Source organism: Rutilus rutilus (genome assembly GCF_951802725.1).
Source record: "Rutilus rutilus genome assembly, chromosome: 1".
In the NCBI taxonomy this organism is placed as follows: Eukaryota; Metazoa; Chordata; class Actinopteri; order Cypriniformes; family Leuciscidae; genus Rutilus; species Rutilus rutilus.
The window spans coordinates 65325945-65351479 of record NC_140209.1 but is presented as its reverse complement, the minus strand read 5'-3'; the positions used below and the strand labels follow the sequence as shown (position 1 = coordinate 65351479).

The window sequence follows — 25535 nt, the reverse complement described above, 5'->3', positions numbered from 1 at the left end:
TCTGTAAGCATTGCCACACCGTTCTTAAATATTGTAACAACACAACTAACTTGCGCAACCACCTAGCTCGACACCATGCAGATCTACTGCAACAAAAACAATCCAGCGTGGCTAAGCCGGATGAGTCTAAACAGACACAACTCGACAAAGCCTTTCACTGCAAATTTCCTTCAGGCTCCGTTCGTGCACAGAAGATAACGGGATCCGTGGCCGTCTACATCTGTAAAGACTTACGCCCATATAGTGTTGTTGAAAACGTGGGCTTTAAATACATGGTCAACACACTTGAGCCACGGTACGCCATACCTACGCGTAAACACATCACAGAAGTGGCCATGCCAAAGCTTTACATGGAGGTTAAGACGGAGGTTTTGGAGTCCTTAATGTCGGCGGAAAATGTGGCGCTTCCCTGCGATGGCTGGACCTCCAGAGCGACCGACCCGTACGTAACCATCACGTCTCATTTTATTTCAACTGATTGGGTCCTTGTGTCAAACATCCTGCAGACCAGAGCGCTCTTTGAAAGCCACACAGGGAACAATATTGCTAAATTGCTCACCGAGGCAATGAATGAATGGGGCTTGAATGACAAAGTGTCAGCAATTGTAACCAGGGTTCCCACACCTTGGTTAACTTCAAATTCAAGGACCTTTCAAGGACTTTCCAGGTCCAATACCCTCAAATTTAAGGACTTAATGTGGGGACAAAGGGCTTGCAAAATTTCTAAATCGCTGGTGGCCCTTCGGGCAGGCACTCTTCAGATTTTGGTAGCCAAATATCAACAATTGGATATAAAATAATCAAATTAGAATCATCAATACAAACATGCATCTGGTACTAACTGAACTGAAATGTGTGTGACCAGTGTGAACATGAATCAGTGTGTGTCGGTGGCTCAGCCCCCAATGAGGGTATGATCATCAAAAAAAAAAAAAAAAAGTAACACTTTAGTTTAGGGTCTAATTCTCACTATTAACTAGTTTCATTAACAAGCAGATGGCAGGGTTTTATAATCACTGAGGTCCCGAATGTGAGGTAGGCTAGTCAGGAGGGTTCGGGAGCACCTCTGAGAAAATGTTTATTTCTCTGATCTACATGTGTGCATTTTAAGATGTTTTGAAGGCCTCTGGCATTGGTTCACAACAGCTTTAAAACGATGTCACGCAGCTGATTATTTTTCTCTCCTCATCAGCATCACACTCTTTTTCTCTTTGTTTTTCTCTTGCTCTGTCTCTTCCCCTCCTAAAGCTGAGCTCTGACTGATATAGGCTTTTCATTTTTGTCTGTCAGTGAAGAAAGTAAACATAGGGTCGACCGGTCAACTAATAGGTTGATTTATGAATCATTTTCTCAGAAGAGTTCACTTACTGAAAGCTGCTAGGAGAGCTAGGTAGCCTAACTAAGTTTATTAAATTCATTCACAATATGTACACATTCATTGTTCTTCTTATTCCTTATACAGGGCCGTAGACAGGGCTTTATAATCAAAGAGGTCCTACATTTAAGGTTGTTAGGGAGTTACATTTTTTTATTTCTCTGATATGTGCATTTCAAGACGTTTGAAGGCCAAAAAAAGAATAAAACAATGAAACAGCTTTGAAACCATGCCAGCGGGCAGTAGATTATTTGTCAATACCTGCTCTCACTTCTTATCCATCACTCTTTCTCTCAGTCTCCTCATCTCGCCCTGTCTCTTCCCCACCTAAAGCTGAACTTTTTTAATTTACTGAAGGCTACAAATTGTATTATATTAATTCTCAACATGTACACATTCATTATTAATCTTGTGCCTAACATGATGAAAACGGCTTTGTTAATGTTTCTTGTCCCCTCACAATGACAGTAAACTTATTACATTACATGAGTCACGGTACATAGGCCTATTTTCAGTTCAAAATGCCAAATTCGACAAAAGTATATTCGTTTGCCTGATTATTTTTGTCATTCGTTTAACATTTATGACCTAAAAAAAACCTGTCAAATGTGAAATGTTTAGTTTAGCTACTTACATCTTATCTCGCACTCGATAAACTGAAGCATCAGTCGCTCTGCTCAAATTCGCGCTCAGCAGCTTCTGTGAACATAAGTCCCGCCTACTTTGATTTGATTGGTCATCTCAAATATTCTGACATTGACAAGCAGTGACAGACCAATGTTAGATGAACACACACACACACACACAAACCCTGTCCTCTGTTTCTGACGTGCGCTCCGCTCTGCTCGGCGCCACTGCGGATTAAAGATGAAGAATGCGCTGAATCTGATTATATAACCAGACTGAAGCGAACACTATTTCAGAAAACACAATAGCCCCGGGACGTCGGGCTAGCGATTTTGCGAGCCCTGGGACACATTTGTTGTGTCCAACAACAAATGTTGAGGTACCATCGTAGTTTCTTGCGCGTGTGAACGTCATGGCAACGTACAACACAAAGTACCTCATACAGGAAACACTTAACGTAACACGTAAATGCACATAACTAACGTAAATCAAGCAAGCTAGTATGCACAGGCTATGAGGTTTTGGCGAAATAACACATTAGCGGACCGTAGTGAATGTGGAATTTTTTCCAGAAAACTTCTTGCACAAAATAAATTCAAGCACTTTCAAGGACCCGTCTCTATGTATGTTTATTTTCAAACACTTTCCAGGGCCTTGAATTTTCTTTTGCAGATTCACAAACATTCAAGGATTTCAAGGACCCGTGGGAACCCTGTGTAACAGATAACGCAGCTAGCATGCTACGAGCAGTTGGACTGACAGAGACATTGCACATTGGCTGTTTTGCACATGTCCTAAACTTGGCATCACAGGCTGCTCTCAAGATGCCTGCAGTATCAAGGCTTCTAGGCAGACTGAGGCGGATCTCCGCATTTTCCCACCGGAGCACCATAGCCAGCCACGAACTAAAAAAAACCCAGAAACTGCTGGACCTGCTGCCACAGCACAAGTTAGTGACCGATGTACCAACGCGTTGGAATAGTGCATTTGAAATGGTGGAAAGATGTCTAGAACAGCAAGCTGCTATCTCTGCTGCACTACTTGCCCCTGAGATACGAAAACAAGAGAAAGATCTGAGCTCCCTTACAGAGGCAGACATAACAGCAGCAGAGGCTGTTGCACTGGCTCTGAAGCCAATGAAGAAAGCCACCTTAGTCATATCTCAAGAAGGAACCCCAACTCTCTCTGTCATCGCCCCTCTGAGAGCAAGACTTCTGGAAGAGATGCATCCGGCCCCGACTGATCCTGTGATGGTGAAGGAGATGAAATCTGCTGTGCATCAGGTTCTCCAGAAAAGGTATTTATTATCATTATGACACTTTATTCTAAGACAGTTGTTTTGCATTATACTAATTTCATAATGATAATTTTTATATTTTGTTGTAATAGAAATGTATTATATTTATTTTAAGGTACACAGGCATAAAGGAACAACTCTACTTAGCTTCTGCCCTGGACCCACGCTTTAAGGCCCTGCCTTTATCGACTGATGATGAGCGTGAGGAAGTCTTCACCCAACTCACTGATAACACTAAGACACTGGCAACTGGAAAAAGCTCAGTAAGTACTGTATAGTGTGAATAAAAACATTATGTATTTTTATTATTAATGATACACTGCAATTATGAATTTAAACCTAACTATATTGTTATATACACTATTTCGAAAAGGGTGATAACTATTTACAATACAATTCCTTTGCTTTCTCAACAGAGTGGACCAATAAATGCAGAGGCCAATGAAGCAGAACCAGCTGAGGACTCTGGACCCCCATCCAAGAAGCAAAGAGACTCTTGTGCATTGGCAGATCTCCTTGGGCAGACATATACTCCAGAAGCAGACTCCATAAAAACAAGAGATGATGCAGTAGATGAGGTGATGAAGTACAAAGAGGTAAAACCAGTACCACTCAGCACTAATCCACTCAGCTGGTGGAAGGAACATGAGGTGGAATTCCCTCTTTTGTCATGCCAAGCTAAGCGATACCTCTGTATTCCTGGTAGTCGTGTACCAGCTGAGAGAGTCTTCTCAACAGCTGGTGACATTGTCACAGCCCAGAGAAGTGCACTGACGCCTGAGCATGTGGACCAGCTGCTTTTCTTGAACAAAAACCTGCATGTGCACTAGTTTGATAACAAATGCTTCAGAGTTACCATGTTATTGTACTAAAATGTTATGAGTTATATGATGGAAATGTCTGTAATCAGTAAATAAGCCAAAGGTTCTCTGATCAGCTGTTCAGTGTTATTTATTGTGTTGGCAAAATAGCACTTTGTAATGTTATAATATCTATGGTTGCACTTTTTTTATGAGTATGCACATTTTGTGCTTCTGTTTACATTTCTTTTATAACTTGAATGTATAGGAAGAAAGAAATATACTTTCTACTACTTACAGTTACATGCACTTTAGAGGTGTTAATAAAGCACCTGTTTGTTACAGTTGTGGTTTGTATTCAACACATGTACAATATTGTACAGTTTGTTCTGCTAAATAAACCATGACAGGAAACTGGGGTCAATTTGTTCTTAAACATTGGTAATACTGCAAACATTATTTAAAAATATACTCAGGTACTTAATTACTTGTGTATTTACTTATTATTGAATCAATATCGAAGCTAATAAATCAATATCGAATCGAAATCGAATCGAATTGTGAAATTCCTAACAATACCCAGCCCTATCTCAGAGACACAGAATCACACACACACACACACACACACACACACACACACACACACACACACACACACACACACACACACACACACACACACACACACACACACACACACACACACACACACACACACACACACACACACACACACACACACACACACTCTCTCTCTCTTCAGAAGCTTGAGTTCTGCGAGTGAACATCATCTCAGAGACACAGAATCACACACACGCATCCGGACAGTATAGAGAGTGAATCTTACTTGACAACAACTGGTCCTATATCAATATTTTATAAAATATAAATATAAAATAATAACCTTAAATAATGTATAATTACGACACACGTAAAGTTTTAAATGTACTTTTACACACGAGAAGCGTGTTCAACATGGACGCTCAAGCGTTTGCCATGGTAACGAACAACACCTGCTTGTAAAGGCGAATGAATATATCCTGTATCTGAGACTAATACTGATACTTTAAATCACTAAATATTGAGAATGACTGAGAATGTTGATGATGCAAAAGACGAGCGCGCTCACGCTGTGAGATATGAATATGAAAGGCTGCGGCATCTCAGTAAAATAATAAAGCTCTTCTTCTCTCTCTTCATTAAAGCTCCACTGAAGGGTTGCCAGATATATATATACACTCACCTAAAGGATTATTAGGAACACCTGTTCAATTTCTCATTAATGCAATTATCTAATCAACCAATCACATGGCAGTTGCTTCAATGCATTTAGGGGTGTGGTCCTGGTCAAGACAATCTCCTGAACTCCAAACTGAATGTCAGAATGGGAAAGAAAGGCGATTTAAGCATTTTTGAGCGTGGCATGGTTGTTGGTGCCAGACGGGCCGGTCTGAGTATTTCACAATCTGCTCAGTTACTGGGATTTTCATGCACAATCATTTCTAGGGTTTACAAAGAATGGTGTGAAAAGGGAAAAACATCCAGTATGCGACAGTCCTGTGGCCGAAAATGCCTTGTTGATGCTAGAGGTCAGAGGAGAATGGGCCGACTGATTCAAGCTGATAGAAGAGCAACTTTGACTGAAATAACCACTCGTTACAACCGAGGTATGCAGCAAAGCATTTGTGAAGCCACAACACACACAACCTTGAGGCGGATGGGCTACAACAGCAGAAGACCCCACCGGGTACCACTCATCTCCACTACAAATAGGAAAAAGAGGCTACAATTTGCACGAGCTCACCAAAATTGGACAGTTGAAGACTGGAAAAATGTTGCCTGGTCTGATGAGTCTCGATTTCTGTTGAGACATTCAGATGGTAGAGTCAGAATTTGGCGTAAACAGAATGAGAACATGGATCCATCATGCCTTGTTACCACTGTGCAGGCTGGTGGTGGTGGTGTAATGGTGTGGGGGATGTTTTCTTAGCACACTTTAGGCCCCTTAGTGCCAACTGGGCATCGTTTAAATGCCACGGCCTACCTGAGCATTGTTTCTGACCATGTCCATCCCTTTATGACCACCATGTACCCATCCTCTGATGGCTACTTCCAGCAGGATAATGCACCATGTCACAAAGCTCGAATCATTTCAAATTGGTTTCTTGAACATGACAATGAGTTCACTGTACTAAAATGGCCCCCACAGTCACCAGATCTCAACCCAATAGAGCATCTTTGGGATGTGGTGGAACGGGAGCTTCGTGCCCTGGATGTGCATCCCACAAATCTCCATCAACTGCAAGATGCTATCCTATCAATATGGGCCAACATTTCTAAAGAATGCTTTCAGCACCTTGTTGAATCAATGCCACATAGAATTAAGGCAGATCTGAAGGCGAAAGGGGGTCAAACACAGTATTAGTATGGTGTTCCTAATAATCCTTTAGGTAAGTGTATATATATATACTGCATATATATATATATACATATATATATATATATATATACAGTACAGGCAAAAAAAAGAAAGAAAAATTACTATTTTTAATGTTTTTGAAAGAGGTTTCTTCTACTCATCAAGCCTGCATTTATTTGATCAAAAATACAGAAGAAAAATGTAATATTGTGATATATTATCACAATTTAAAATAATTGGTTTTCAATTTATTATACTTTTAAATGATCATTTATTCCTGTGACGCAAAGCTGAATTTGCAGGATCATTACTCCAGTCTATCACATGATCCTTTAGAAATCACTCTAATATGATGATTATATATGCAGTGGTGGAAAGAGTACTGAAAAAACATACTCAAGTAAAAGTACCATTACATTCCAAAAAATTTAGTGTGAGTGGAGTAAAAAGTACCTGTCCAAAAAACTACTTAAGTAAGAGTAAAAAAGTAGCTTATTTAAAAGTACTCATGAGTAGTGAGTAGTGAGTACTGAGCTACGGATTCTACCCCCTTATAAGAAATACTGTGCGCTACAATTTATAAATTAAAAAAAACATTGTACATAGTGTAATTCACATTATATTTTGTTTTTTGTTCAAAAGATTGAAGAATATCTATCATCCATCTTTTAAAAATGCATCAAATCAGTACACTCATCACCATTTAAATCATATTGTTTAAAAAAAAAAAAAGCATTTAAAATTAGGCGAAAGGCCACTGAGCCTGAGCATGCTTGCTGCACATATAATATCAATGTTCATAACTGTGCAAAGAATTCAAAAATCTTTAGAAACTCATAGGCTATGATAGATCAGCATCACACACCATGAGATGGATTAAATAGAGAGATTAAAAAATACCCAATTTTTCTAATATTATCAGATTACCTCACCTAATGCACTGAAAAAGGCTAAGATAGTAGGCTAACACTAATTACACTGTAATTCCATGTTATTAAATATGTTACAATCTGAACGTAAATGCACATTGTTCTAGAAGGGTGACATCATCCCTTACATTTTACACGGCTACATTTACTCACATTGTAATGCTGATAATCAGCCTGGGTGCCAGCCCGAACCCCGCCCACAACATTTTATGGTCGGGAAGTTCGGTCTGGACTCGATCCGCTGAGGAGTAATTATGCTCGGCTCCCAGAAGGCCGAGCCAATCAAATTGCCAGGGCGGGCTTTAATCGATGATGGACAGATGATCTGCGGTTACGTAATCACCCACGTCACCAAAGAGCGCTTGGGTTGAATTCGTTTACAACAAAGACGACTGCAGCTGGAGAATTGAGATTTCACGAGTTCACACTTACAAATAAGTCAGATAGAATAAATGCGTATATGACGCTGTCCAAGGAGAGGGCTTCAAGCCAAGACAAGAGTGAGGATTCGGGGTGGTGGAGGGATGCTGAAAAACTGTCAAGGAGTGTTAGGTAAGTTGACAGAGTGAATATGCTTCCTCATGCTGATATAGGGTAACGTTACACATGGTATTGTTTGATGACAAGTTGATATTGGATTGATTATTTGTATAAATATACTTTGTTTATGAAACATCATGTGTAGATTCCGCCATCGCGTCTGTTATAGAAAATATCCACAGCGCATTCATTTTAAAAGAGGAACAGAGAGCTGCGACATTTTGTTGGTTGAAAATATGAATGAAGAACATGCGTCATTTACTCCGTTGCTCTGATTGGTTGTAGGTCTATCCAATTGAGTGCAGAGTTTTTTTTTCTGGTTCGGTTGTGAAACGCCCCATAATCACAGCCCTATGGAGCGGTATCAGACTCACATTCTGACTAGAATATGAGTATGACGAAGACAGGCTAGCTGATAATATAATTTGTAAGGAAAATAGTGCACTAAATAGGGAAGTTATATCCGGGAAACTTTTTCAAAAGAAACAAACACACACACACACACACACACACACACACACACACACACACACACACACAAATGCATGTCTCTTTGTAGTCTCACCGAAGCTGTTTTATCAGCAGCATCCACACACACAAAAAAAAACAAAAGTTGAACATGAAAAATGTTCTTGCGCAAGTGCACTTGCCAAAATGAAGACGGGTTGTATGAAATGGATCAATCAAAAAAATGTTGTTTATTAACGAGCTGTGGTCACGCACTGACAGAAACGCAGCAGTCAACGCCATGGTTCATAAGGTGCACTGATACTGAATCTGAATCTTGGCGAGTGCGAGATGCGTGATGTGCGTCTCTCTATGTGATAGATTGTGAAGTAAATGGGAGCGGGAATTCACCGCATTATGAACTCCTCACTCAATATCCCCAACCTCACACCAAATGTCAGGCCCTGTAGACAGGCCAGTCTATATAAATATCATAGTAAGCAGAAATGTGAAATGTACCTTAGCATATTAGAGGAAGACGCTGATATCTGGATTGAATTGATGCTTGAAGAATGCACTTCCACAGCAGTCACGAGTAACAGCAGGAATAGGCGGTTAAAGGTTTCTAAGCTTACTTTGATTCGATGACAGTCACGAGACTGATTACTCGATCCAATCACGTTGATGGATAAAAATAAAATTAAAACAAGCATGTAATGAGAATTTAAACACTATACAACTTTATACACTTTATATATTTTCTTATTTTTTTTTTAATGTAATGTATACATTTAATATCCCTTGCATTATTCTGCCCTGACATAAAATGACTAAATAAATAAATAAGACGTTTCTCTATTCTGGCTGCCTTAATCCATTGATCTATTTTTATTTTATATTGAAAAAATCGTGGGAATTCAATAGTGGATTTGTTCTTTCACTATTATATAAAATGGTAAATTAATTTGCTCTGGCCTCCCATGCCACTAAGTTTACCCTGCTATTATTACAATCAAGGAAATATAAAAAGGCTTGTCACAGTTATGTGCTATTGGACAGCCCCAAACAAGGAATGAATGAATGAATGAATGAATGAATGAATGAATGAATGAATGAATGAATGAATGAATGAATGAATGAATGAATGAATGAATGAATGAATGAATGAATGAATGAATGAATGAATGAATGAATGAAATAAATAAATATCTGGCTGTATGTTGTTAAAGTCACACTCCGGATGTTCGGGGCCTTTTTTGACCCCATATAGGATCCATAATGCCCCACTAGACCATAAAACCGATAACTTGTCATGAAAATCACAAAAATTATGAAGCAACACTATACTACAAGCACAATGTTAAATGTGCGCGCACACACACATATACATATACACACACACACACACACCACCATCCCCCAACATCTGCAATATGGAGCATCTGCTGGACCAAGTACACAAGGAAAGCTTCTCCACAGTTCTCTGCACTGTAGCACAAAGAATCTCAAGAGATCTCTCTCATATTGCCAGTGTTTCCTTGCTAGACTGGGTTGGACCAGAATGCACATTGCTGTGGAGAAACAGTTGTCGTACTGCTCTTGTTTAAGAACTTAAAAAACAAAAAACATTTTTAATAATACAAATATATAATTGTTTTGTTTACTTCTCATGTATACATTAATGCTGTGCTTTGGGAGATTTGAAGTACTTTTGTAGCCAATCTATTTACTGCATAACTCCTCAGCTACACCATTAGCACGCATATGAAATATGAAAAAAAAAAAAACATTCATTAATAATGATCCAAATTAAATATGAGTTGTTTCTGGATATTGATCTGTTTATTAGATGCATAATTCTGCCATCTGGTCAGAATTTGTTTTGCAGATAATATAGTTTTAGCCAGAAAGTGTAATTGCCATATACTTCCAGCAGAGGCCCTATAGAGATCCATTCATTTTTCTTTTTGTGGCTAACTTCTCTTTTAACAGCTTTTGTTATGAATATATTTAATCATTTTAAAATACATTAAATCAGTATTTTTGTCAAAGTTTAGATTTTTTTGTTTTTGTTTGAGGTCTTTTGAAGTGTCTTCTTATTGCAATTAGGCATGACGATATTTTAATTGCGGATGGATTGGGGGGGGGGGGGTATAGAAAAAAACAACAACTTGACAACTAAACAGAATTTTACAGAATTTTCACAATTTCAATTCTTGGGATTTGATTTCAATCTTGATTCAATATTGACTCTTTGGATAAATATTAGGTAGGCTACAGTAGATGGCCTACATGTTCATTTTTCTCAAGAAAAAATATATCTCACATAATGCTGTAAACATACAGAGAGAGAGCCCTGTTAGCTGGTATTATTAAAGGTTAAAAATTAACATTTATATGTAATATTATATAATTTGGTTTTCATTATAATAACAATTATGACACAAGTAAAAATGTAATACACATATGTAATATAGTGCACATATTTAGCAAAATACTCCTCTCTATAGCTATTTTGTCTAGTCAACTAACGTGCTGGTCAGTTAATGGCTTTCCGGAGGTAAATGTAATGTTCTGTGCCATAACTGTTCACCTGCAGTTTTATTGACCTCTTTCCATGGCTGAAAAACTCTGATTGATCGATATAATGTATGAGGCATATTTCGGTAAGTTGAATCTTTAAATAAAAAGTAACAGATGATCGGTTTACTTGAACTGAGGCGCTATAGCGATCTGTCACGTCACATTTACAAGTGCCAAAACAGTATTTATTGTCTTAATTTCGTAATAAAATGTACAGAACCTGAGAAACTAACCTGCTCTGTCTAGTCTGTCGGTGTCAGTGTCTTTGCTCCGTGATTTTTCGCTGCGTGAGAAAATGAATGTGTGGCGCGAGAGCGTTTGAAAAGTGTAAATTGCGTGAGTCTCACGCTGAATGCGTAGAGTTGACAGCCCTGCTTTTAGAAGGGGGATAAATCGACGGCAGCGTTCCTCTTTCCGACATGCTTCTTCTCCATGTGAGGATTGTTTACATTAGACTAGAGTGCGCACTGCGCCGCATGCACAGTGCTTCATGTGGGGATTGTTTACCTCAGAGTGCACACGTGTTTCGCGCAGCATATACGCAGTGTTTGTTTAAGCGGTTGATGGAAAATAAGCTAATGCGCGTTCTATAAATATAAATTCTGATCTATTATTTTTCACGGTATTTTGAAGTGCTCGCGATAACAATATCGTGCATATTCATTACCGCGATTTATCGCATTACCGAATACCGGCACATGTCTAATTGCAATAATGCCACATACATTTGCAATAAATGATGTTTTATAAACAAAGTTCGGGAGGAGCACGTTCAAATAATCAATCAATCAACCAATCTATCAATCATCTCATCAAACAATTACCATGTCTATCAGCATGAGAGGAAGCATATATATATATTCACTCCGTCAACTCACCTAACTTCCTTGACAGTTTCAGCATCCCTCCACCACCCCGACTCCTCACCCTTGGCTTGTTCTTTCACAGCCAGGAATACGGGGGGAGTACTCTGGGTTCGGGCCGAATACCGAGCCCGGAGCCCTCTCCTCGGACAGCACGCCAAATACGCATTTATTCTATCTGACTTAATTGTAAGTGTGAACTAGTGAATGCCACATAAGTTGCCACTAAAAGAAATACTTGATTGCAATTACATATGGATTTTCTGAATCTCTGTGGGCTTTAAGAGATTTCAGCCCTGTTGCTCAGAGGTCTTTAAAGGTCCCCTATTATGCAAAATTCACTTTTGCATGCTGTTTGGACATAAATGTGTGTTGGCAGTGTGTGTACACAACCACCCAATAGTGATAAAAATCCACTCACTCCTTTTTTATTAATCCCCATAAATCATCAGCACAGCAGTGTCTCCCAACGACCTGTTTTCAGAATGCGGCTTTAGTGACGTCACTAAAGCCACAGGCCCCGCCCACGAGTGTTGACAGACACAGCCGTTTCAACATAGACCCGCCCTGATCGTGTTCACAGCGAGTTGGACACATCCGCCATTGCTGCACTGACGAGAATGTCTCCCAAGCGTTGTAGGTGTTGTGTGGCTGGATGTATTAATCCACATAGCTCTCTCTATTTACTCCCGAAATCTGAGGCAGCCGCTGAAGACGGGGTGGAATTATTTTGTTTTTAAAGAAAATGCTCCCTCAACTCTACCGAAATTTGTTTATGTACTTGCGCACTTCTTATAACTTACTGTGTTTACTCAGTTCTTACGGTGATTTTCTGGAGTAAAACTGATGCTTCATCTTTTGTGTTATGTACAATAAACTTTATTAAACTCATCAGTATATGTTTGATCATCATTCGGACCTGGTCTGAAACAGCAGACTTGTAGGCTATTAATAATGGATACATACAAGCAAATGACAAATACGTTATAACCGTAATTAAACTACTAAACTATACCCGTTCCATCTCTATACAGCACTCTGACTTTGTAGGCATTATTGTCCGACTCAGGGTCGAAATGAACACCGTTACTGAGTGTTTCTGATATAATCATCATTCCGTGAGATGAAATTGTCCTGAGAGACTGAGCGCGAGCTCATGAAGCTCCGCCCCCTGGGCCGTGCAGCAGCAGCTTATTTGCATTTAAAGGGCACACACTAAACAGCCCGTTTTTCTGAGCCCCAAAAAATGACAATTTAAACATACTGTAAAAAATGATCTGTTGGGTATTTTGAGCTAAAACTTCACGTACACTCTGGGGACATCAGAGGCTTATTTTACGTCTTGTGAAAAGGGGCATAATAGGGGACCTTTAAGAAGAGGAAGGTCTCTTTTAAGTCTCTGTTGTGTGATCAAACAACCTCTGGTGTTATCTTTGTGGTTTTCCTTGTATGAATGAATCACGATGTCTCGTACTTTTTTTTTTTTTTTTCTCACTCTTCAGTGTATGAACCTGGACACAATTCATCTTCACACTCCGGCTCTAAAATGCAGATCTTCTCTCATCACCTCTGCAGATTTCCCCCTCTTAATGGTCCTGCTTTAAAACTATTTACCTAGTTATTTCTTTTTTTTAATGCTGTAACAAAACTATGTGTTGTTCCACTTGATCATTTCTAAATACAACTTTTAAAGCCTGTTTTGTAATTGTATTGTCAGTCATTGTATTTAGTCTTGAACAGAAGATTACAACTCAAAAATGAGTAATGGTAAAAACTAGACAAATTTTTTCATATTTGCATAGTGTCTTATCTGACTGCAATGTGGTGCAGCGGTTTGAACACTGGGAACAGTTTCATAATGTCTCGTCTCAGGGTTTGAAAATTAACTTTTTCTCTCACCAGACAATTTGGCTACAAAATGTTTAAAGGAGAACTCCGGTCAATTTTAACATTGAGCTCATTTTTTTTGTACATTTGGAGTGCTGTCAATACAGAGAACAACAACAAAAATCGGTGTTGCCTACACGGTGTTATCCTCTTTTTAAAATTTGCACCCTGTTGACTTCAATGGGGCACGTTTTAAACCTGCTTTTAGCCTCTTAACATCCTTGATGTGTCATTACAAGTGCACCAGCCATGTGAGTGATTCCTTCGGAGTGAACGCGGGTCAATCTGACTGCAGTAGATGTGAAAGATATGAATAAAAATGATGTTTATTCAGCCAGCGCACATACCTGTATTTACATCCTGTTTATGGTCGAAGTCCATAGTAATCGATTGTCGAGTTCACGCGCGTGATCATAGGTACTAAACCAATGCGCGTGAACTCGACAATCGATTACTATGGACTTCGACCGAAAACAGGATGTAAATCCTGAATAAACATCATTTTTATTCATATCTTTCACATCTACTGCAGTCAGATTGACCCGCGTTCACTCTGAAGGAATCACTCACATGACCTGTGCACTTGTAATGACACATCAAGGATGTTAAGAGGCTAAAAGCAGGTTTAAAACGTGCCCCATTGAAGTCAACAGGGTGCAAATTTTAAAAAGAGGATAACACCGTGTAGGCAACACCGATTTTTGTCGTTGTTCTCTGTATTGACAGCACTCCAAATGTACAAAAATATGAGCTCAATGTTAAAATTGACCGGAGTTCTCCTTTAAGTTACCGGCCATTCAGAACTTCTACAGTGTTATCGCTAGTGTTGTCAAAGTACCGGTACTTCGGTACCAAGTCGGTGCTGAAAATGTGACGATACCAGCATTTCTGTAGTACCGGGTATAATCGGTACCCACTAATAGGAGCTGCTTTAAGTCGCTTCCGTGTTTTTATCTAAACGTGTGACATGATGAAATTCATCTCCAGAGCCACTCTGAGAGTCACTTCATGAGCATTTTACCGTTTAATTTGAGAAAAAACTATCATGATATCTCACACACACACAGAAACTCAAAGCGGCAACCCGTCAAAATAAAAGTTCGGTTTAACTTGACGAAATTGACAGAAATAATTATATTAGGCTACTGTACAGTAGATTTAGCTACGTCTCCATGGGATTTTTTTTTATAAGCAATATTTACGTTTAAACAGCATGTAGCCTTTAATGCTTATGTATTACTTACTTATGATTACCGTCATAAATAAAGTAACTGAATTGAATTTCATATTTTTTTCAAATAGTTAAATAAAATAGAAAAGTAGTTCCAACAGATTTTGCTGTGGTACCGAAATTGGTACCGGAACCGTAAAATTTTAATGGTATCGGTGCCACTCGACCTGTCAGTCAACTCGTCACCGTTATATGCGCCTGCCACTCGACCAGTCACCATTACAGTCACCGTTATATGCGCCTGCCACTCATGCCCGTAATTGAGCGCGTCTAGTGGCTCTTACTAAGCGTCGCACCAGCCACAAGATCTCTCACCCCCAATTTCCACCGGCTGCGTTACGGCTCCGGCACGGCGGCGGAGTCAATAGGTTTCCATTAAAGTCAATGAGTGTATTTCCACTGAATGCGGTACAGCTGCGTTCCGACTCCGGCGATCCGCAGCCCTCCGGAGCAGATACGCAGAGCTTCTATTTTTGCCGGATGCCGGAGAGCTCCGCAGCAATTCAGCACTTATATCGCGCGATCATACGTGAATTTGCGAGATCTCGTGGGTCCTTGTGACTTCAGCTGTCAGTCATGACCGCAGCCGTTCCGCAACAAATACGGACCTGGTGGGTATTGACGGACGACGGAACACGGAGCTGTCACGCAGCGGAGTCGTTCCGCAGCCGTTACGCATCTGGTGGAAATTGGGGGTCACAGTTTAGATCAACCAGACACTCCTATTGATGCACATGTGCAAACAGACAGTAAAATACTGCTCTTATTTGCCATCTTATCTTACATTTTATTCGCTCTTTTTGACTCCGATTGACACGCTGAAGCGAAAAGCAGACGAAGAGTCTTCACTACATCGATTTGTTTGTTTTATAGGCTATTTTATTTCATTTTATTTACAGAATATTGCAGAATATCAATTTAAGGATGAGGTCTTTGAATTTGCATCAGCGAGAACTGCAAAACAAACAAAAAAACTTGTTCAGGCAAAGAACAAAATTTTATTTTAATAATTCAAATAAATAGAAATTAGTGCATGGGTTTTTACCAATCGGTGACTCTACCAGTGGCCGTTAAAAAATCAACACCGGTACGGCAAATCCAACACAAATGGACTCATTTACTGAATTTAGAGCGTGAAATTGACAGCATTTTAATGATTAATCTAAAATGTTAAAATAAAAGAGAGGACACGGCAACGTTTTGCACTTCGTTGTTATTTTGCCAGTTTTTCGCACAAACATCTAATGCAAAAGATGGGAGCTATAAGACATTAATAACTTGGTTGACACAATTTCTACATAGACCTTTATCAGAATATCGATCACAAGTAGCCTAATAATTATGATCTACCATAACAACAATTTGCAAAAAAAAAAAAGTAAATAAAATAAATTCAAATAGATAGGCCTAGGCTATAAAACAAACAAACTGATGTAGTGAGGAATCTTTGTCTGCTTTTCCCTTCAGTAAAGTATCAGGCAGTAAAAGTGAGAGATTTTGAGGCAGGCGCGACGCTAAGGTGACGTGACGCGCTCCATTATGGACAAAAAGAGCGAATAAAATATAAGATAAGATGGAGCAGTATTTTACTGTCTCTTTGCACATGTGCACCAATCGGAGTGTCTGGTAGATTTAAACAGTGAGAGATCTTGAGGCAGGTGTGACGCTGATAGGTAACGTGACGCGCGTTGGTTCACAGACATGTTCGAGAAGGTTATCTGTTTGGGTGATCAGTGTAAGATGGGGTTCTCTTAAAGAGAGTTGGGAAATGAAGGAGGAAGTTCCAGTACTATGTCTTTGTGAGGTTTCTACAGCTTCTATAGTATCAGAGTCTATACATTATTTTCTCAACACATTCTCACTAACAACTCGTCTGAACGCTTTGTCAGGACTGCTTGGTGTCACTTTGTAACACACTGGGACCCCTTCAGTGTTCAAAAACTATTACAAACTCTCAGTCTCTCTCACATGCACACCAGCCAGGATGATTCTTACTGGTCCACTTACTTGAGTTTGTCCAGTGTGCAGTCTGGATGGTTCATTGTATCAGAGAGCAGCTTCACTCCTGATTCTCCTGGGTGATTGTAGCTCAGGTCCAGCTCTCTCAGGTGTGAAGGGTTTGAACTCAGAGCTGAAGCCAGAGCAGCACAACCTTCTTCTGTCACCAAACACTGAGATAATCTACAACAACAGTAAGTGTTCATGTCAGTGTGCTTCATTTTTAGAGAATATACACTACAATAAACAACACGGCTCTTCAACCCATCGATTATCTTTACAAGGACCTCTGATTGATTACAATTAGTGATGTTGAGATTACCCAATTTCAAAATTGACCGTGATTACAATGGTCACGTTATTAACCCTCTGGGGACCAAAAACGCGCCTGCGCGTTTTGCTCGTTTTTTTTTTTAGCAATGAAAAATAAACACAAAATGCTCTGTTAATTTTGATCTTTCATTTTCGTGTAATACATCAATCGATCCTGTTCAGTTTCTATTTTTTTTCTGTATACTCACAATAAAAATAAAGTGTTTTGCTTTTTGACAAATAAAGAAAAACTAACATTTTAACATTTAATAGCTAACTATTTCTGCCTTCTCTCTGTCAGTAAACTCCCATTTGAAACGCGTTCGAAAATGATCTATAACTCCGCGAAAATTCAGTCAAACAGGGAAACAGACCCACGGGCATAAAGCTTGAGATCGCAGCTTTTAAATGAAGTAATTTATATAAAAAACAAATATTATCAGCTTCTGTAATCTGTATAAAAAGAGAGCGACTCCAGTCGAGCTCATTACGAGATGATTCACAGTAATTTGACCACGCCCCGGAGAGCGCGTGCTATTCAAACGCAAATTCTGAGAACCATTTCAGTCTGTGAAACGCCCCCACATCAGTTGTAAACAAAGAGGCATAATATAGCCTACCTTATGGAGAAAATTTTCCGTGCTGATATGAGGAGCAGATCCCGCTGAGGAGTGAGGTAGGCTAAGTTATCCTTTCTCAAGTGTTAATGTGGAATAACGTTATGGAATAACGTTAGTGTAGGCCTATGTAAACAAAAAGATGAATCGCGTTTCTATAAAATGAATCGCGTTTCTGTGAGATGAATGAAGGGTACATATTTGTAAAGACTGTTTAGCCTAAATATGAATCGCGTTTCTGTGAGATGAATGAAGGGTACTTGTAAAGACTGTTTAGCCTAAATATGAATCGCGTTTCTGTGAGATGAATGAAGGGTAGGCTACATATTTGTAAAGACTGTTTAGCCTAAATATGAATCGCGTTTCTGTGAGATGAATGAAGGGTACATATTTGTAAAGACTGTTTAGCCTAAATATGAATCGCGCGTCTGTGTGTGAAAGAATAAACTGCTTTGCTAGAGCCTACTGAGATGAGTAAAAATCGACTGAAATATGTTGAAATAAAATGTATTTGTATAAGCAACGTATTAAACTGCAAATTAACATTTATAGGCTATGCCCTAATATTTCATAAAAACAACGTTACAGTCAGGCGAAGTATGAAAGACAACATTTTGTTGACTAGATTTGGGTACAGTTTTTACTGTAGAATATACTGTCACATCAAATAAGCTTTTCTGCTCATATATATAAAATACTATTTTGTCAAAAATAAAGTCATAGACTAAGATGTTCCAATGTTGGCTATATTCAAACTAATGAATACATATGATAAAATGTAGGCCTATAATCTTTTTTTTTTTTTTTTTTTTACAAAGAAAGAGTACTTTTTTGCAGAAATATTGCTGAAATTGTAATTATTGTTGTAATTGTAACCTTTTTAATAAAATAGCAAAACATATTTACAAGATAGATGTAAGCAAAATCTTAAATGGTCAATATAAGTCTTCTTCAAAATATATATTTTGTCCTTGCATTGTGGCTCAGTCAGTGTCACACCTGAATGAATGGCTAATTATGCAGAGTCATTATGCAGAGTGGGTGGGACTAAGGTGTAAACTACTCCTCCCCCTCGCATATTGGCTTTCCAAGCAAAACCTGTTTTACACCATTTAAATCAATGTATTTTTTTTTTGTGAACGATAAAGCAAGACTATTTTCACATAATTTTGAAGCTAGAACTCGAAGAGAAAACATCCATTAGTCAAAAGTCTTGTGGGCACATATTTTGTATGAGTTTTGTGGTCTTATTTCAGCAACTTTCATTTTAATTTTTTTAAATAACCACGCATAAACATTATTCTCTTAAAAATACAAACATCTACATACATGTTGCTCGCATATTATGGTAGGCCTGTTTGTGCTATATAGAGTGAATTTACACCTTTGCCATTAACATGTTTATAAATAACTGAAAAAAGCACAAATGTCAGAGCATGTCAGAACATCTCAAGGGCCCCAAAAACAGCTTGGTCCCCAGAGGGTTAAACAATAAGAATTTTATTTAAAATAAATAAATAAATAATTAGTCTTTCAAACTTGTGTGTGGCGTGCCCTCTGTCTGGATACTCTGTGAGGTTGTTACTATAGTAGCTGAGTTCACAAGGTGATTGTCTAGGTAAGGCAGGGTGCGTGCAAATCAACTTTCAGCACATGTGAAACTCTCAAATTGAAAACATGGTGGAACAATGCAATCTCTTGTTCTTGCCGAAGAAGCTATTTTAATAAGCTATTGTGGAATTCTGGCTATCTAAACATGATTCAGGAGTAGTTGAAGACAGGTATGCAATATGCAAAACATTTAGATGAAAAGTGTCAGCAAAAGCGGAGAACACATCTAATATGTACAGCACCTGAGGGATCATCACCATCCACGCCCAGATGAAGGTAATCATTTTACAAACATAATAAATAGCCTGTTACTTACTCCTATCAAATAATCGCTATGAGCTTTGTTATTTTGATAAGAACAAGGTCTTAACTTTCAAATGAAACATTTTGACACTCTTTAATGCATATGACAGATCTCTATAGCCGTATATATGTTTAAGCAGAAACATGGAGCGCACCTGAACTGATCATCTCTGTATCTGTGCATCTCTGCACCTGAACTGATCATTGTACTACTAGTTTGTCATGAACGCTACCTCTGAAAATCCTCCCGTCTGCCACCAGTGGTCTCCCTCATCGGAGTATTAGCACTTGGACTACAAATCTCAGAACTCGCATACCTGGACTGATTGCACAAACATTTGTTCTCTATTTTATGGACTAGGCTATAGGGTATATGTCGAACGTCGCATTACGAAACCGGAAAACAGAACGCATCGCTTCCGGTTCAGGTCTTTTGTATGTGCTTCTTGCATTTTTTTACTGTTTTACTCAAGATAACTTAAAAGGAGCGAGCAAAGATGATCATAACCAATGTCCCTCGCATGTGAAGATCGATATTTAAAAGTAAAAAAAATAAAATTTTCACACTAACATTTAGATATTTAAATAGAATAAAACGCCAATAACAAAGTGAGATAGGTAGGTTAGCTGATTACCTTAAAATTCCATAGATATCGGCGTCAGTTCATACGGCTGTTAACACTTTCTATGACAAGCGGATGCGATGAGACCAGGTTTCCGGTTTCGTCATGCGACGTTCGACATATACCCTATTTAAGCACTGAGCACGCTAAGCAAAGTGTGAAGTCTTGTTTTGCCATGGGTAACATTTCTGAGCTTTTTCACCAAAATTGACCAATTCATCAATTTAGAGATCCATATTGAAAATCTCATTTACTCTCAGAAACCAAACAGATTCTCTAATCCACTTAACCAAGCAAACTTCCCTATGGATGACACTGAACCCATGCAGATAGGATGAACACATCTGTCCACAAAGGAACGAGAACACAAGAACATCTAGGCACAGGAACAGTTTCTTCCCACAGGCCATTTCCCTTCTGAACAGTTAACATACCTTCCAAGGCATATTCATACTAATCAAAATACTGTAAATATGTTCATAATCTGTAAATGTTTATTCTGACTAAACCCAACTGTGGCCTTATACTTTTTTCATATTTTTTCATTTATATTTTTATTCCTAGAATTTGTATTACTATGTTTCTTGTTGTATTTGTATATGTGCACTGGAAGCTTCAGTACCAAGAAAAAACCATTGTGTATGCAAGCACACTTGGCAATAAAGCTCTTTCTGATTCTGAACATGTCCACATAAGATGATACCGAATATACATATTCGGTTTAAATTGCTTATGTTTACATGAACATTCGCTTGTGCAGAGCCGCGGGTCTTCCTCGCATCCGTTTATCTTACATCTAACAACTCAGCGACTAATTGTAATCAGCAGCAACTGCAATATAAACAAGATTAATAAACGCTTGCTTTTAGTCATTGACAAACTCTGGCAGGACAAACACAAACATCAAACACAACTCTGGCAGGAATTAGGAAAAACAACACACAAACCATCTGTCTATGATAGAGCAAAAACTAAACTAAAAAGTTCTGCGCATGGTCACCTGACCAAAGCTGCGATTTGATTGGCTGTCTGTTGCGTGATTGGAGCATGATCACTATGTCGGCTTGTTCTGTATAATTGTTGGATGTATAATACTGGTATCCAGCAGATGGCGCTGCTGACCTCCTCTTCTACAGTCATACTTGCACACAGCAAAGTCTTCTAGACATCCCCTTTCTACAGCCACAATCCATTCTTCAACAACCTTGGTCACACATTGCTATGGATTTTGTCACTGATCTCCTGGCCTCCCAGGGTAACACCAATATACTACAGTCATGAATGTTTTTCTAAGGCATGTCAATTAACACATCTACGTAAGCTCCCAACAGCTTTCGAAACAGTAGAACATTTCATCCACTACATGTTTCACTATCATGTACTACCTGAAGATATTGTCTCAGACCGGGGTTCCCAGTTCACATCTCGGGTTTGGACGGCCTTCCACCAATTCAATTTAAATATAAGCCTCACCTCAGGATATCACTCACAATCAAACATCAAAGCGAAAACCTAAACCCAGAACTCACAAGGTTTCTTAGATTATACTGTCAACAGAATCGGTCGGACTGGAGCAGCTTCTTACGCTGGGCTGAATATTCTCAAAATTCCCTTAAGAAACCCTCCACTGGCATTACCCCTTTCCAATGTGTCCTGGGATTTCAAACACCTCTATTTCCCTGGTCAAGGGAACCCTCTGAGTTACTGGCCATTAATGACTGGCTCTGACAGAGCAAGACAGTGTGGAACCAAACACACGTCCAGCGTCAACGTGCAGCAAAAAGATAGAAGAAACAAGCTTATCATCACCATCGTTCCAACCCCAATTATGTATTTTTTTGTGTATTTGTGTAATTATGTATCTTGATTTTTCACTTGATTCTGTGAGTCGGGGTGAACACCTGTGAACAACCCAATTAGGCAGCACTAATCGAGTCTCATGAATGTAGTCACACTTTTGTTAAGTAAAAAATTACATTGTGGTTTGTTTTTCACCAAATACTGTCAAATGCCCCCCAGAACACTTGGAATATATGACACGTGTTTCATGTGACCATTGATACTTTTGCCTCTTTTCTTAGCTTGATGCTGTTCGCTATTCACTCCCATTATGTGAATGGGTGTGAGCTGGAATTATTATTTTTTATTATCCTTCTATAGTCCAAAAAAAGAAGGGCACACTGCATTAGAAAAGCAGTAGGGTGAGTAAATGATCACTTAATTTTTGGGTGAACTATCCTTTTAAGTGAGTTGCATAGAATATTAGAATATAACACAATGACATATATATATATATACACATATATGACAGCTTACTATTATTTTGCCCAGATCAGATGAAATCCCCTTAAATACCTCAATTTGTTGAGTTGACAGTTTGGACTCTTAAGTCCAATAGAGAGCAGCCTCACTCCTGAATCCTGCAGGCCATTGTTACTCAGGTCCAGCTCTCTCAGGGAGTTTGATGATTGTAGAACTGAAGACACAACTTCACAGTGCTGATCACTGAGATTACAGTCTGTTAATCTGAAAAAAATAGAGGACTCTGATTAATGCTGGTGTCCCCACCAGATCGCACAACTTTCTTGGTTAACCAAGTTCAACATAAAAGATCATTGATTGTCACATTGATCACATTGATTGTATGTGTATAATGTTTTATTTCCTTGTTTATACAATCCTTTATAGTGGAAAAAAGAGTCTTGTTAGTTGAATAGTGTCATTTAAAATAATTTTTTTTATTTTTGTTGGACTTTTTGCCTTATTGATTGATAGTAGGGGTGTAACGGTACGCAAAATCATGGTTCGGTACGTACCTCGGTTTTAAAGTCACGGTTCGGTTTATTTTCGGTACAGTAAGGGAAAGAAATGCAAACATTAAACTGCAGGTTGTTTATTACTATAAACTTTTTTTTAACAATTTGTTTACACTTTTTTGAACACTTTTTAATAAAACATATAAAATAAAAAAAAGAATAAGAAATAAAATACTGCTGCAAAGTTCTCCACTAAATAAAATACTCTCAGTCTCAAACCAATATCACATAATAAAATAATGAAAAATATAAATAAATAACTATGATTACAGTGCTGCATTACCAATCCCAGCTTGTAGGCCTACTCATATTTAAAAATTAAGGCTGGGAATCGATTAAAAAAATGAACTAATTAATTGCACAATTTGCTGTAATTAATTGCAATTCCTCCAAGCTTGTAAATTATCAATAATTAAACTTAGAATCACCTAATTAAATGAAACACCGGGGAAAAAAAGGAACAGAAAATTGCCCTATATTAAAATAATATTAAACATAAATATATCAATGTATTATTATTTTTCAGTAATCAATCAACATAATCAATTTAAGATTTTTTTTTATATATATATTTTTCTAATTATCAAAATAAAATATAGTCCTACAAAGCTATTATTACCAGAGCATGTGATCAGAGCCTAAGTGTACCATTGTTGCCAGCATGACTACACCAGCTCAGCAAACAGAAGTCTACTACTGAGAAATTTCACGTTATTTGAGCGGACTTTGCTTTTCCAGTGCGTGATCGGTACATGATTGGAGTGTTTGGGCCGTTAACGACAGAGCAGAACGCGCAGTGCAAACACGGAGTCGAACATTGAACATTGAGCAGAGAGCGCAGACAGACACACACACACACACACACACACACACACACGCAGAACGGAGAGTGCGGCGGCGCACACGGAGCGGAAAAGCTTTTTTTCGCCCTGCAGTCGATTTCATTGGTTTAGGTTACAGTGACCATTATGACAGTGACGACGGGTAAAACTTTAGAATCAGCTGCAGGGCGGGATTTGCGCTGAACGCGGATTTTTCACTTGATTCTGTGAGTCGGGGTGAACACCTGTGAACAACCCAATTAGGCAGCACTAATCGAGTCTCATGAATGTAGTCACACTTTTGTTAAGTAAAAAATTACATTGTGGTTTGTTTTTCACCAAATACTGTCAAATGCCCCCCAGAACACTTGGAATATATGACACGTGTTTCATGTGACCATTGATACTTTTGCCTCTTTTCTTAGCTTGATGCTGTTCGCTATTCACTCCCATTATGTGAATGGGTGTGAGCTGGAATTATTATTTTTTATTATCCTTCTATAGTCCAAAAAAAAAGAAGGGCACACTGCATTAGAACAGCAGCAGGGTGAGTAAATGATCACTTAATTTTTGGGTGAACTATCCTTTTAAGTGAGTTGCATAGAATATTAGAATATAACACAATGACATATATATATATATATATACACATATATGACAGCTTACTATTATTTTGCCCAGATCAGATGAAATCCCCTTAAATACCTCAATTTGTTGAGTTGACAGATTGGACTCTTAAGTCCAATAGAGAGCAGCCTCACTCCTGAATCCTGCAGGCCATTGTTACTCAGGTCCAGCTCTCTCAGGGAGTTTGATGATTGTAGAACTGAAGACACAACTTCACAGTGCTGATCACTGAGATTACAGTCTGTTAATCTGAAAAAAATAGAGGACTCTGATTAATGCTGGTGTCCCCACCAGATCGCACAACTTTCTTGGTTAACCAAGTTCAACATAAAAGATCATTGATTGTCACATTGATCACATTGATTGTATGTGTATAATGTTTTATTTCCTTGTTTATACAATCCTTTATAGTGGAAAAAAGAGTCTTGTTAGTTGAATAGTGTCATTTGAAATAATTTTTTTTTATTTTTGTTGGACTTTTTGCCTTATTGATTGATAGTAGGGGTGTAACGGTACGCAAAATCACGGTTCGGTACGTACCTCGGTTTTAAAGTCACGGTTCGGTTTATTTTCGGTACAGTAAGGGAAAGAAATGCAAACATTAAACTGCAGGTTGTTTATTACTATAAACTTTTTTTTAACAATTTGTTTACACTTTTTTGAACACTTTTTAATAAAACATATAAAATAAAAAAAAGAATAAGAAATAAAATACTGCTGCAAAGTTCTCCACTAAATAAAATACTCTCAGTCTCAAACCAATATCACATAATAAAATAATGAAAAATATAAATAAATAACTATGATTA

The 25535-nt window shown here is 38.4% G+C and overlaps 1 protein-coding gene across 2 annotated transcripts in view; it reads right to left on the bottom strand.

The window, feature by feature from the left end:
* LOC311295216 (NACHT, LRR and PYD domains-containing protein 3-like) overlaps positions 1 to 25535 on the bottom strand; it is a 49412-nt gene that overhangs the window by 7887 nt on the left and 15990 nt on the right. For both annotated transcript variants that reach the window (XM_084416476.1, XM_084416477.1), the window contains exons 5-7: positions 24805 to 24975; positions 22818 to 22988; positions 17006 to 17179 (exon numbers count right to left, since the gene is read on the bottom strand). In XM_084416476.1, coding sequence (XP_084272602.1) covers positions 17006 to 17179; positions 22818 to 22988; positions 24805 to 24975 — 516 coding nt within the window. The remainder of the gene's footprint in view (positions 1 to 17005; positions 17180 to 22817; positions 22989 to 24804; positions 24976 to 25535) is intronic.